Raw genomic sequence first — 13974 nt, forward strand, 5'->3', positions numbered from 1 at the left:
TTTTAGTTACTTTACAAGATGCTTTGTTTCTAATGTAAAAAAAGTTGCCCTTCTCAAGCTATTGTGATTCAAGAATAACCAGATTAATATAATATTCTCTTTCTCTCTCCGTTCGGTGCCATCTCTGTCCTCCCTTTTGGCAGTTAGCCATCGTGTTTGTTTGTTTTTCCTCCTTTTATTTTGAAGATCCCATGGCGGAAGTCGCGCTGTCGAATTGAGAGAGCGCAGCTGTTCGGGGACGGACGGCCGGCTGATCTCCCTGTCTGACTGAAGGGACTGTTATAAAACCTGCCCGAACGCCGAGGTTGTCCTGCGGTTTCTCCCCGCATCGCTTTTAGGCCACTGATACCGCAACTCTTGTTACCCCTTCTCGGTCGCTATCTTTTTCGGTCCGTGGGTTAACCGTAGGATGGTTTTGTCAACATCACATCAAATCGCCTTGGCTTTCACGGCGGTGCTTTTCACGTTCGTCGTCCTGCCGAGGATGTTCGGCGTCGGCGGCGGCATCGGGGCAAAGGAAGCGAGGTTCGACCCTCGCTACGGCCGGAAAGGTAGTAAGATTCAGTCTCTGAATCGACGAATATGCGTGTTTTTGCCCACGGTGGCCTCGTTCCTCTGGGTCTGTTCACCCGGAGCTCAGCTGGATGTGTCAGTTAGCATGTTTGCTAGCTAACTTAGCCCCCCGGAGTTCCAAACTTGGAATTTTAGTTCGTACAAAATTAGTACCATAATTAAGAGGTAACACAAGATCAATCAGATGACAAGATTGAATAGATAAAAAGCTACGTGTTGGTTTCACTTAAATTTACAATGTATAAAGTAGAGGGATTATGTAAACTTTGTTTTGTTCTGTTTTTTTTTTGGAAAAATACATGACATTGGAGTGTCAGGTAGAGTGGTGCTTTCCCCTCACAACCTGACTCTCAAATAGGGTCTACTTGTGAGCCCACCTATCTCCTGCTGACCAAATGTTGATTCTCATATTTAGACAAGTAATTGATTTGTTAAGCTTTGACTCAGTTTACAGTGTCCCTCCTGTCGGTGCCCCAATACAGGGATAGATAATTTAGCATTTTTTTGTCATGCTTTATTGTATAGCAAACCTTGTGCAATGGCTAAGACCACTCACAGGTTTGTCACAGTTCAAACGGAAGCCATGTTTACATAGACAGTATATTCATTTTATGCTCCCCCTTCAGACAGTAAAGCTAGTTGACAGTAGAAGATGGATTTTGAAAAAATGTTAAAATATCTTTTAAAAAATGAGAATAGTAACATCAGAGGCTTCTCGTTTTACCTTTTAATATTGAAATTTGTGGTATGTGAAAGAGAATGAAGAACTGCCAGATTCATGTTTTTTTTTTCTTTTTGGTCATGTACTGTGCCCAGCTCTTGGAGACACTGGTCTTTTTAAGAGTTGATTGTAACAGCTGCTTCTATATATGTATAAAATATTGTTTGCACATCTTAGATATATTTCCTTCATGTGAGCAATATATGACTATGAGACCATTGGTTGGATTGAATGGAAAAAAATCTGAATAGCCAATGAAAACTGTGTTCTTTACTTGTGAGTTTTCTTTCTTTGAGACACACATCAATCCAATGAGAAGTTTGTTTCTGTCTTATATTTGAAATTGCAAATACGTGTGCATGTGTGTGAGTGTGATAGTATATAGTTCTAGCTCATAAGACAGTTTTCCCCAACAGGTTGCATTCAGATGTTACTCAGGATGCATCACATGAAATAGTGACAAGGTGGATTACATTGAACTAATCAGAGTTCAGAGAATTCTGGGAAACTGTTAAGGTGATTGGACCGCTTAGGTGATTACTGATCACTCGTCATTGATGTGCTGAGCAGAAAGGAAGTGAACAATCCATCTGCATCAAAAGCAGCATTTGATTTGCTACAAGTAACAGGATGAATTTTGTTGACTGCAGTATCCTGTGACCCTAATTGCCTGCGCTATTTTTGTTCATGAGGTCCAGGTCCAGGGGCGATGAGGGGCCAGCCTGTCCACCTGAAATCTCCTCAGTCTTCTGAGAACATGCAGCACATGAAGAAGCTGATGGAGCAGGAGATGAAGAGCGACAAGTTCAAGGCCAACAACAACAAAGGCTACGTGTTCACCCTCATGCCACTCTATGCAATTGGTGTGGGCGTATTCGCTGCCTACAAGTTTCTGAAGGTACACAATGTTTTCACAGCATTAAGTGACTAAATGGAGGATCCTGTTTTAAAGTGCTCCCACAAGCAGTTAAATATACAGTGCAGAGAACAAGTATTTGATACACTGCTGATTTTTCATCTTTTCCCACTTGCAAAGGTCACGGAAAGGTCACGGAATATCACGGACTCTTAAACAAAAATCCATAAAAACACATTGTATTATTTTTAAGAACTTAATTTGCTTTTTATTGCATGACGTAAAAACAGAACTTAATAATTGGTACAGAAACCTTTGTTGGCAAGTGCAGAGATCAGACATTTCTTTTAGTTCTAAACCAGGTTTACACACACACTGCAGCAGGGATTTTGGCACACTCCTCCATACAGATCTTTTTCCAGATCCTTCTGGTTTCGGGGCAGTCGCTCTCTGGTCTTGGCCATCGTAGAGAGGTTGGAGTTTGTTTGTTTGATTGAGTTAGTGGACAGGTGTCTTTTATACAGGTAACAAGTTCAAACTGGTGCAGTTAATAAAGGTACCGTATTTTCACGACCATAAGGCGCACCATACTAAAAGGCGCAGTGTCAGTTATGTATGCCATTATTGTATTTAACACACACAAGGCGCACCTGCTTATAGGGCGTGGGTTTTATAGACAATCCACACCCACACTTCCCCCTTTAACATTCTCATTGTGTCCTCTACTCCATCTGCCTTACAACAACACACACACAAGCATAAAAGTGTGTGTATTTAAAAATAGAGCGGGAGCAAAACTGAGTTTGGTATTCACATTTTTTTTCCCGGTAATCATCATCAATCAAACCCACCGAAGTCCTCGTCCTCTGTTTCTGATTTGAACAGCTGTGGTAAATCTCCGTCAAACATGCCAGGTTCACTTTCTTCACTGTCAGTCACTTTCCATGCCCCTCGGCTCCTCGGAAATGATGCTGGCTTTTGCGAAAGATCGAACAACAGTGCCGGCAGACACGTTAGCCCGAGCATCTACAATCCATTCGCTGCCTTCCAGCCTTCCGAACCCTCTTAGTGAAACTGTGGTCTGCAAGAAGACTTTCCATACCCCGTTGTGCATATCGCTACTGTGCTGGTCCCCTTCTTCTGCACAGTGTGACTCACCGGGATGTCGTAAGTGAGCGGCACCTCGTCCATGTTAGCGATGTGGCTGGGCTGGATGTGTTTGTCGGCAATGTTTTCAGGGTTGTTAAAACAACGAAGTTCTGCATAACGCACATACCCATTCTTTTATATACAATCAACGCCCACACTTCCCCCTTTAACGTTCTCATGGTGATCTCTACTACGTCCGCCTTACAACAACAACAACAACACAGGGTGCCCTGCACTATAGGGCCCGCAACGTTTTGAAGAAAATCTAAGACTTTTATGTGCCCCTTATAGTCGTGAAAATACGGTAATGTGTGGATACAGGAGGCCTTCTTAAAGAAGAACTAATAGGTCTGTGAGAGATACAACTCTTACTGGTTGGTAGGTGATCAAATATGCAAAAGGTATGTCATGCAATTAACGGCAAATAAATTACTGAAAAATCATACAATGTGTTTTTATGGATTTTTGTTTTAGATTCCACCACTCAAGGTTGAAAAGTACCAAGGATGAAAATTACAGACCTCTACATGCTTTGCAAGTGGGGAAAGTGTATCAAATACTTGTTCTCCCCACTGTAAATACATATTTGCAATAATTTTTAATATTTTTCTCAAATTGCTACTTTTTAGGGAACTGTTTGGAGATTCTTAGGGAAATACTTGGTAATTTTCAAATAATGTCTTGCATGTTGTCAAGAAACATTCACATCATAATTTCTAGCCAAATATCATAGAACATAATTTTATTCAGATAGGGATAATACAATTTTATTGTAGTGTTATTTCAGGAAATGCGTCTGATGTCCTGTTTACAGAGATTGCTAATTTTCAACACTTGCCTCTTGTTGGCCTTTATATGAACAATATAAAACAACACAACATATTAATATAGGCGAGATTTGGTTCCAGTTGCACATGTTGCATTAATATTTGGGGTACTTTTTTCCCAAACTAACAGATCAAGTCTGCAGACGACCAGGCTCAGAAGGACAAATTTGCAAAGGGGGCTAAAAAATCAGCAGATGCAGGTGCGTGATGTATTTACATTGGCCTATTCTCTTTAGACCAACTGCTATTTGTTTAGAGGAGTCACTGTGTGTGTGTGTGTGTGTGTGTGTGTGTGTGTGTGTCCTTATTTAATTTAGAGAACCAGCTGAATGAGCTGGAACAAAGGCTGGCACAAACAGAAAGAATGCTCAACTCCATCCTCACGCAGCTGGACCCGCTCACCAACTGGTCAGTCTATATCAAACCGAAACCCTGTTCAGATGACATCACTTCCTGTTTAGATAGTGCTCCTGAAACCTGATCACTCACAATTAACTATTCCCCCTGCAGCATAGTCACCTGCGGCAGTTCAAGACCAGTTTTAACCAGAAAAATTCTGTTGAAAGGTTCAGTTGTTTCACATGTTTAGAATTACAACAATCTGCTTTATCAATTATTTTTTCAACACCAGTGGGAAGTCTCTGACTTCTTCTTTTTCTTTTGATGACCTGAGTTGGCTTCTGAAATCGCTCCACCTTGTTGTTGGTAAGGAAAGCTGTTCTGATTTTGAAAGTGGCTGACTCGTATTTTGATATTATTTCATCACTTGGTGAATTCCGGAGACAGGGGAGGCTAGGATTTACCACATAATATCATTGTGCTAAGCTAATTGGAGCTGCAGTGAAGCAGAGGGGCATCTGTCTCCTCAGCTTCTTCAGGCATCTTGCCGAACAAGCCAATATCTCCATGAAAGCCAGGAGGCTTTGCTGATTCCTGTGAATTCACTCCCAGAATATCTTCAATTATCCTGGGTTTTCAGTGTGAAGTCGGTGGCCCAGGATCAGAAGAATGAGATTATGACGCAGCTCCAGACCATCCGCTACCTGATGAAGAAGAGAGGAATGGAATGTCCGCCACTCAACGTGAACGGTGAGGCATCACAACTGTGTCCTGTCCCTCCCCAGAAATTCAACCCTTCCAAAAGACTTACTTTATTAAGACCACAGCCGCTAAAGGAGGACCTGGTTGAATGGTAAAATGGTAAATGGTCCTAAATTAAAATGTATTAGACCTAAATCGAAATGTCTTGATTTTTATTGTGAGACAAACATTTGATTCAGATGCAGTGATGTGCAGTCAGTAGAGGCCGGGCCTCACCTGTCATCACGGAAAGAAAAAAATGCAAAATGAAATAATAAATTATTTATTCAGTAATTTGTACTTTAAAGTTATTTTCCAAGTAGCTTCACCATTTTTAGCTTTTTTTTTTTTTTTCAAAATTGCTATTAAAAAAAAACCACATTCACTGTTCAAATATGAGGAAGAGATGTGCGGTGATGACGTCAGTGCCTCTCCAGACATGAATCTCACCGCACGTCACTGCAGATGTAATATCTCTTCTCCTTTCGGCTCTTCCCTTCAGGGGTCGCCACTGTGAATTGACCTCCTCAAACAACCCTATTCTCTTTATTGTTCTCTCTCACACCAAGTACCTTCTCTCACTACGTCCATAAATCATCTTTTTGGCCACCCTCGAGACCTGCCTGGCAGCTCCAATGCAAGCATCCGTCTGCCAATATTTTCCGCTATCCCTCCTCTACACATGACCGAACCATCTCAGTCTGGCTTCTCTGACCTTCTCTCCAAAACATCTAACATGGGCTGTTCCTCTGATAGATCATTCCTGATCCTATCCATCCTGGTCACTCCCAAAGAGAACCTTAGCATCTTCATCTCTGCGATCTCTAGCTCTGCCTCCTGTCTTTTCGTCATTGTAACTGTTTCTAGGCCATACAGTATCGCTGGTCTCACCACTGTCCATTCATTCTGGTTGATAGTCTTCTATCACATAGTACTCCTGACACTTTTCTCCACCCATTCCGACTTGACTCTTCCCCTCTGTTCTACACTCTCTGTTGTTCTGGATTGTTGACCCCAAGTACCTGAAATCCTCCGTCTTGATCTCCACTCCCAGTAGCCTCACTGCTCCACCCGGGTTCCTCTTATTCACACTTATGCTCTGTCTTGCTGCGACTAACCTTCATTCCTCTGCTTTCCAGTGCATACCTCCACCAAATCTGCCCATCACGTCTTCATCCCCTCTATTGCCTGCACCAACATGCCCATGGAAGTCTGCAATTACCACTCTCTGGGGATGTTCTGCATCACTTCATCTAGCTCATTTCAGAACTTCTCCATCTCCTCAAACTCACCTCCAGAACATTCCTAATAAACTCCGCCTTCAAGACAACTCCTACTCCATTTCTCTTCTTGTCAGTATCATGATAGTACAACTTAAAGCTTGCTCCTAAGCTTCTAGTCTTACTACCTTTCCACCTGGTCTCTTGGACACACAGTTTATCCACCTTCCTTCTTTCCATCATGTCGACCAACTCTCTACCTTTTCCTGTCATTGTCCCAGTATTCAAAGTCCCTACTCTGTTCCAGACTCCTGCCTTTCCTGTTCTCTCTCTGCTTCTGAACATTCCTTCCTCCTCTCCTTCTTTGACCTACAGTAGCCCATATTCCATTGGTACCCTGTAGGTCATCGGTACCAATGGCAGTTGTTAACCCAGGCCTTGACCAACCCGGTATGATCTGGTTATTAGGTTTGATTGACATGTTTGGTTTTGACAAAAGTTTTACCCCGGATACCCTTCCTGACGCAACTCTCTGAATTTATCCGGGCTTGGGATCGGTTCAGGGAGACACTGACCCATGCTACCCTGAGGCTGCATTACTCAGATGTAATATCTGAAATGTTTTTATTATGCTAAGGGCAAAAGTGAGTCGCTTCTTCATCTGCTCTAAATGTTTAAACAGTGACTTTATTGTCTCTCCATGAGTTGTTGGAACAGGTATATGAACCTCTTAACACTAATAACCACATTGTATGCTGACTGAGCTCCACGATTTGACAGAAACAAATCTCTTTAATTCATTAAAAATTCCTCAAAGGTTTTATTTGCACCATAGAAACACACCTATCTATTTCTGCCCCCGATGTACATTCATTACACTCAGCTAGTATTTGCCTGATGTTAGAAATACAAGAATTTAAAAAAGGACTTTGAAGATCCGTCCGATGTCTCCCGACTGATCAAGATTGTCTTTCAGAGGCGTCCTGTGAGCGCAACCTAGACGCCCTCATCGAGTCCCTGGGTGCTGCCGAGGCTCCTCAGGGAGGCGAAGACGTCTGTCCGCAGAACATAGAAGGTACAGACGAAGCCACAGCGGTGGCCCAGGACACGGCCGAACTCGTCCCGGAGGAATCCGGCGGGGAAATGGAGGAGGAAGATGAAGTGAGAGAGGAGGAACTGGAGGAGGGTGACAGAGAGGAAGGGGAAGTATTTGCCCCCTCCAACACAAACACTGAAGAGGTGGCCGAGCAGCCGGCATCTGGCTTGCGAAGACGCAACCGGCCCGAATGAGCTCATCTCACTAACTTTCTTAATTTATGACCTGGAAGTCTTTCATTCCCAATGCCGTGATTTTATTAACGTATTTATCACCCGAACAATCTGACAGAGAAAAACACCGCTGCAGAGAAACGTCAACATGGCTGCCCTTTGGGTGGGTTCCTCAAGGGTTCCCGCACATCCTGGAAATCCCTTGAAGTCTTCTCGAAAACCTCTTGTCTTGGCAACTGGACTTGAATTTCTTCACTTGAATATGCTTCTCCCCTCATCCGAGAGGCTTCTTCAGTTCTATTGACCTATGGGGAATTTCTGAATATAACTGCGAGGTTTTTTTGGCCCATGTTTTTCGCCCAAAAACCTGGCAGTTATATTCGGAAACTCCTCATAGGTCATTAAAACTGAAAAAGCCTCTCGAATGAGGGGTGAAATGTCCTCAAGTGTAGAAATTCAAGTCCAGTTGCGAAGACAAGAAGATTTCGACAAGAATCCATCATGATCTGGATGACTGAGAACCTCCACAGACAAATCCCTTGAAGGTTTACAGTCACGGAAAAACACTGGGAGAATGAGGGAAAGACTGAATGTCCTGGGAAATTCTGTCTTCATATTCACTCATCAGTTTCCCAAGACAGGAATGCAGAATATTTTAAATGTTGAGATAAAAGCATATTTTTTTGGATAAAGGGGAAACTTAGCTGTTTATTGTAAGATTGTATTTATTTTTCCTTTTATGCATACTTAACAATCACTGATAAAGCAGAAGTTAGACCTGAAAATCCATTGACAGCTTTTGTAAATCCTCTAAAATGACTTTGTGCTCCTCAAGGAACTAGAAATGGCCATGAAATTAACCAGGAAGACTCGATTTATTTCAAACGTTAGACACTGTGCCTTTTAAATTTGACTTTATGTCCATCATGAAACCGTTCATATCTATTTCCTGTACTATGAGTAACTTAACTCTTTAAGGTCCAAATAATTCTTTATAAGATGCTTAATACATAGAGCCAACACAGCCAGTTTTAACTGTTAGCACCTTTTTTGCATTTTAAATGTCATCTAAATCCTTAAAATTTTATCTAACTTAAGAGTGTTTGTTCATATATTAGATCACATAAAATAAGGTCAAGTGCTTTATTAAAGCTTTATTAATCACAATTCACATTAAGCTCTCATAGTCACAAAATAGAAAATTGAAATGGTTGAATAGAGGCTTGAGAATGTATTGAAAGTCTTGAATACTTCAGATTTTAGAGTCTGATTTTATATAAGTTTCTAATTTAATTGAAATTTTGTTTTATCAATAATGTTGCATTATTGAATTTGTCAAAATTGTAATTCCTGAAATAATTTTTTTGTGTGTAGATCCAGGATATAGATATTTACACAGTATATAATGTTATTACCGTATTTTCCGAACTATAAGTTGCTCCGGAGTATAAGTAGCACCAGCAAAAAATGCATACATACGAGGAAAAAAACATACATAAGTCGCACTGGACTATAAGTCGCATTTTTGGGGGAAATTTATTCAAAAAAATCAGACCAGGAACAGACATTTCACCTTGAAAGGCAAGTTATGGTGCAATGTCCAAGCGGATGTGCCCAATGATGTTTTGCTGGTTAAACCTTATCTTGATTAGAACGATTTTAACAGTTAAGCAACAGTGGCTTCACTTACCGGTAATCTTCTCCGTCTCAGCCCTGTCTCTCTTACCACCCTTACTCCCTTTCATCCTAAAACACATTCACAGCTAGTAGGAAATCACAGAACTCTAAACATTCCTCTAAACATTACCACAGGGTCGTTACATTAGTAATAACAATAGAATTGGAATAGAGAACAGGTTGCAGGTGTCTGGTATGTTAATGTAGCACATTAACAGCTATTCAGATAACTATAGCATAAACAACATAGCATAACAAGTTAACCAAACTCTCGATCTCACTATAAATCACTAAATCCATTGAATTTTTCATCCTCTGTGTCACCTCTGAGCAACTCCGACAACTCCGGAGGTAGACTGCGCGCCACTTCCTGTTCTGCTTAGCTGTTTTTGGGATGTCATTGTCCATGCTCTGATAGAGAGGCTGTTGTGTTGCACGAAGCGGTAACATGAAGAAGGTCCTGCCATAAGTTTCTTGCTCACTCCAAACTTTTTCTGCTGTTTAATTACCGTTTTTTGCTGCATAAGAATTGCAGCTTGTAATCTGCAGAATATGATTTTCCTTTTGGGGGCATTTGTGTTCAGGTTTTCTTAGTTGTCTTTATAAGATGATGTTTAAATTTTATATTTTTCGTGGTACAGGAGTAAAAGGGAGTAGCAGATACTGGCACACAAGCCTAGAGTGCACTGTCGCAGCTCTTAGTGTGAAAATAACATGCATGTGAAATTACAGTATATATTTTAATATATAAGTCGCACCTGAGTATAAGTCGCAGGACAAGGCCAAACCATGAAAAAAAGTGTGACTTATAGTCCGAAAAATACGGTGCTGACTTATAGTTGATGACTGATTACTCAGTGCAACTGTAGATGTAGTAAAAAATCACAAACGGTTCGATGTATATTTAGTGTAATTTTTAATAAAGCATGTAATGATAAAGCAAGATATGGAGTGAGCCTCAACAAAAATTGGTACTGTGATAAGTAAAAATCAGAATTCATACTTCATATTAGTTTATAATTAGTCTATATGCTGTCAACAAGTTTCTCTTGTGTACTAAATACCTTTTATTCAAACTCTTATCACACATAATCTTATTAAGCGCCTTATAAGACCTTATTGCCAATAGCACTTGTATTACAGGGACCTTATTGCAGGTTTTTGCCCACATGTGAGGAGTCTTAAGCTCAGCTGGTGTTGGAAAGCGGCAGGCTGAAATAGACAATGACGAAAACATATCATTTTCATTTTTCACAGAAAAGGTGTAAACGTTCCCTATGTCGTGTGTGTTCAGGTTCCAGCCTTAGTACAGGATTTAACAGAACTTTTGAAAATGATGTGTCAGATGCTTTTTATCCATCCTTATTCGGAATTCCATTTCAAAGAATCTTCAATAATTCCCCCCGCCATCAGAAAAGGTGAAAACCGATGTTTACATTTGAAAATGAGTGCTTTCTGCTGCACGTCAGAGAATGAAACCATACCTGGACTCTAAGTGACCATTGCAGAATGCCCATTCTGGGCATTTTCCCAAATTTTCCAAGTCTAAGAGCCTCAACCTTGCTTTTTCACTCATATTTATATCGCATCAATAAATTATGCGGGCCTCTAAGAATCTTTTGGGATTCCACATTGCAAATACAAACGCTACAGCTGGATATTCAATATTCTGAAGAAGAAGAAATGTAGGGCCCCATGTTTCAGAATTGTTACACCATTAAATTAGCCATTTTTATATTTATATTTGTTTTTATTATTATGATATGTGTGTGTGTGTGTGTTTGTCATGTTCTAGCAGAGTGGAGAGGATTTCAAAACAATAAATCTCACTGCTTCCATCACATCACTAAAGGTCTGTGGATCATTTGTGTATGAATATTGTCTAATTTCAACCTACACATGAATTTGTTTTGAAACTACTGGGATCAGCTGGCCACTCATCACACACGCCCACTGAACTCACATCCAGTGAATAGTGCTGGAGGTTACAGGTGTGCGGTTTTGTGTTTGTGGATGGTCGTTATGCCTGTTCTCACGTTTTTTCTCCACACCGAAATTATACAAACAAAAAAACGACAGTTGTTGCACAGGCAGTCTGAGCTTAAACAGTGGCCCGCAGCGCCCTCTAGTGGTCATCCTCTAAACTTAATTGGACCCACCGTTACTTAGTAACGTTACTTAGCTCATAGTAACACGAAGTGATATATGTCTATCACATCGCTGTAAAATTGAACAAATGCAAACAATTATATATAACACTGCCACACACACACTCATATATAAAATAAATAATTTTAATACATTAAAATTGTCTGAAAACAAAACGGTGTTAGGCAGTGAGCAGAGGGCCCACTACAAGGTGTTGGGCCCTCTGGCAACCGTTTTGGAGTCTGTTTCTGATTGTTTGGTCAGCAACAGTTACGCCAGTGGCCTTCTGGAGGTCATTTTTTAGGGTTCTGTCAGTGCTCATCCTATTCCTACTTTGCACAAAGGACCAGCTGAGGGTTTTAGGATCTACTACCGCCCTTTCCGGCGTGTCCTGGAGAAACTATTCGTCTCTTGGAATCTCCTCCAAGCTTTAGGAGGAAATCCCCCAGGACACCATCTGTTGTATCATTAGGCCCATGTCACGACATTGTCAGGCATGCATACAAACATGTGGGGGGCTGCACAAGCTATTCAGTTGCTATAGTGACATTTTGTCAAAATGGACCAGTCTCATGCATCATATTTCCACTTTCATTTTTGGGTTGTCTCTGATTTCACCCCTCTGTTGCGTGATCATTTTAATTTCCATCAAACTAGTGGCCTCCTTTTGTTACAAATAAATCACTTACTCATTATCAGGAGAGATATCTAAGTCCCCCCCATTTAGACCTGATTTTTTTGTAGAAAAATTTGAGTGAATCCATAAGCTGCAGTGACCAGCAGGGGGCGCAGTGGGCTGCTTTTATCGATAGAGGTTTCGTAATAGCATAAGATTGTGCAAAAATAGCATGGACTTGTTTTTTTATCATCATAGTTTTAAGACAAGAAATAAATAAATACAAACAAGAAATAAATAGTATTTAACTCTTTGATGAAAATCTTGATCAATATCCAGTATCTTTGGGATCAATCCCAAGTTAGTCAGTGGCATCAGAGGCAAACGTGCAAAGTAATAATAATAAATGAATTCTTTAATTAATCTTTAATCACAGTTTATAATTAGACACACAGAGTTTATTAATGACTTCCTCTCTGGCAGGGATTCCTTGCAAATGAGCTTCATGCTCTCAATTAACTGGCAATGTTTAATCAACTCAGCGTCCTTCTGCTGGGATTCGAACCTAATTCCTTCCATGGGCCCAGGGGTCGTAGGGTCATTTAGTTTTTATTGTGGCCCTCAACCACCCCACCCCAATTAATCATGCCATGTTCTCAAGGGTAACTTTTTTTGTTTGATTTTCCAAATGTTTTTTTCGTTTGAAATGGGCTCAAAAGCCCTTTGGTCCGCTCAACTCTTTTGAAATGTTTAATGTTTTATTTAGATGGTCTGTCTGTGCAGAATGATGAAGAATAATTTCCTTGATTTCGAAAAGATTCAGTGATTTTGGGCCACTCCTTGGACAATTTTTTATCTTGCAGTGCATTGAGGTATTTTATTTTCTGTTGATTTCAGGCATTACATGGATTTTGACACAATCAATAAATGAAAAAAAATGTGGTAAAATCAACTATAAATCAAGATCAGTTCCTGATTTATAGTTCAGCTCTTGAATGTTTTCAGGGTCATTTTATTTCCCCTGGTTTTTGGGACATTTTTTGATCAGATAAGGTGTTGTTACATTATCTACAGTGTAATGGAATATGAACAAGTTATTTGAGGACTATATGAATGATTGGTATGAAATTGAAAAACAATGTCAATAAAGAGCTTCAGGCAAATATGGATGATGAAGATTGTCTGAGATTCACATTAACCACATGATCCTGGTACAGAACTAAAGAACTTCACTGATATTTTGACTCATGTCACACAATAATGCTCTTCTGCCTTGTTGAAAATTCTACTGAAATAAGCCGTACTTTCTCTCCCAGTGCCCCCAACTGGCTCAACATCGCCCCATCCCATCTTTGCTGGCATCTGTGTCCAGGCAGACTGGGGTCCGGGGGGAACCAGGATGGGCGACTCAGTCAAGGCCTTCTTCAAGGAACCAAAGGCCTGCTTACACTCAGGCGTCCAGGATTAATCACCGTCTGTTCGTAGCAGGCGGTACAAGGACGCAGCAATGCTTGAAAACCCATGCACAAACCACCTGTAATGGGACGCCAGCGCAATGAAGCTCTGACGCTGTCGTTTCTTTGTGGGGACCGACCAGTCTCTCGCTGCCTGTACCTTCTCTTCCAAAGTGCCTTCTCCCCCAGCTCTGTGCCCCTAAAATTCTAACCCCTTTCTCATGAAGCGGCACTTGTCGAGGTGAAGCTTCAGACCAGCCACTGCCATCCTCTGTAGAACCTGCTGCAAGGTCCCAAGGCTGCACTGAAGGAGATCCCATGGACCAGTGTGTCATCACAGTAGGCCAGTCACAGGCCGAAACAGAGAACTGGAAACTGCTACAA

At 41.0% G+C, this 13974-nt stretch overlaps 1 protein-coding gene across 3 annotated transcripts; it reads left to right on the plus strand.

The window, feature by feature from the left end:
• The first annotated feature begins 242 nt into the window (after positions 1 to 242).
• On the plus strand, positions 243 to 8016 carry LOC147234064 (uncharacterized). 3 transcript variants are annotated; one of them, XM_086146790.1, is made up of 6 exons: positions 243 to 551; positions 1987 to 2192; positions 4257 to 4326; positions 4444 to 4534; positions 5106 to 5215; positions 7403 to 8016. In XM_086146790.1, the coding sequence occupies exons 1-6, from the start codon at positions 410 to 412 to the stop codon at positions 7714 to 7716; spliced, it is 933 nt and encodes a 310-aa protein (XP_086002916.1). In that variant the 5' UTR covers positions 243 to 409; the 3' UTR covers positions 7717 to 8016. The 3 variants fall into 3 exon arrangements, with proteins under 3 accessions (XP_086002916.1, XP_086002917.1, XP_086002918.1); XM_086146791.1 differs by having other exon boundaries at positions 1993 to 2192; XM_086146792.1 differs by having other exon boundaries at positions 273 to 304; positions 1993 to 2192.
• Positions 8017 to 13974: the final 5958 nt, after the last annotated feature.

The sequence above is a fragment of the Fistularia commersonii genome, chromosome 5, assembly GCF_037954325.1.
Source record: "Fistularia commersonii isolate RoL2024-O1a breed Wild chromosome 5, RoL_Fcom_v1.0, whole genome shotgun sequence".
Taxonomy (NCBI): Eukaryota; Metazoa; Chordata; class Actinopteri; order Syngnathiformes; family Fistulariidae; genus Fistularia; species Fistularia commersonii.

Excerpts from the sequence above, each read along its gene's own strand:
- LOC147234064 (XM_086146790.1), top strand. The coding sequence starts at position 410 with ATGGTTTTGTCAACATCACATCAAATCGCCTTGGCTTTCACGGCGGTG. Across the intron at positions 552-1,986 it reads CCCTCGCTACGGCCGGAAAG|GTCCAGGTCCAGGGGCGATG; the intron begins GTAGTAAGATTC and ends TTTGTTCATGAG. Across the intron at positions 4,535-5,105 it reads CTGGACCCGCTCACCAACTG|TGTGAAGTCGGTGGCCCAGG; the intron begins GTCAGTCTATAT and ends CTGGGTTTTCAG.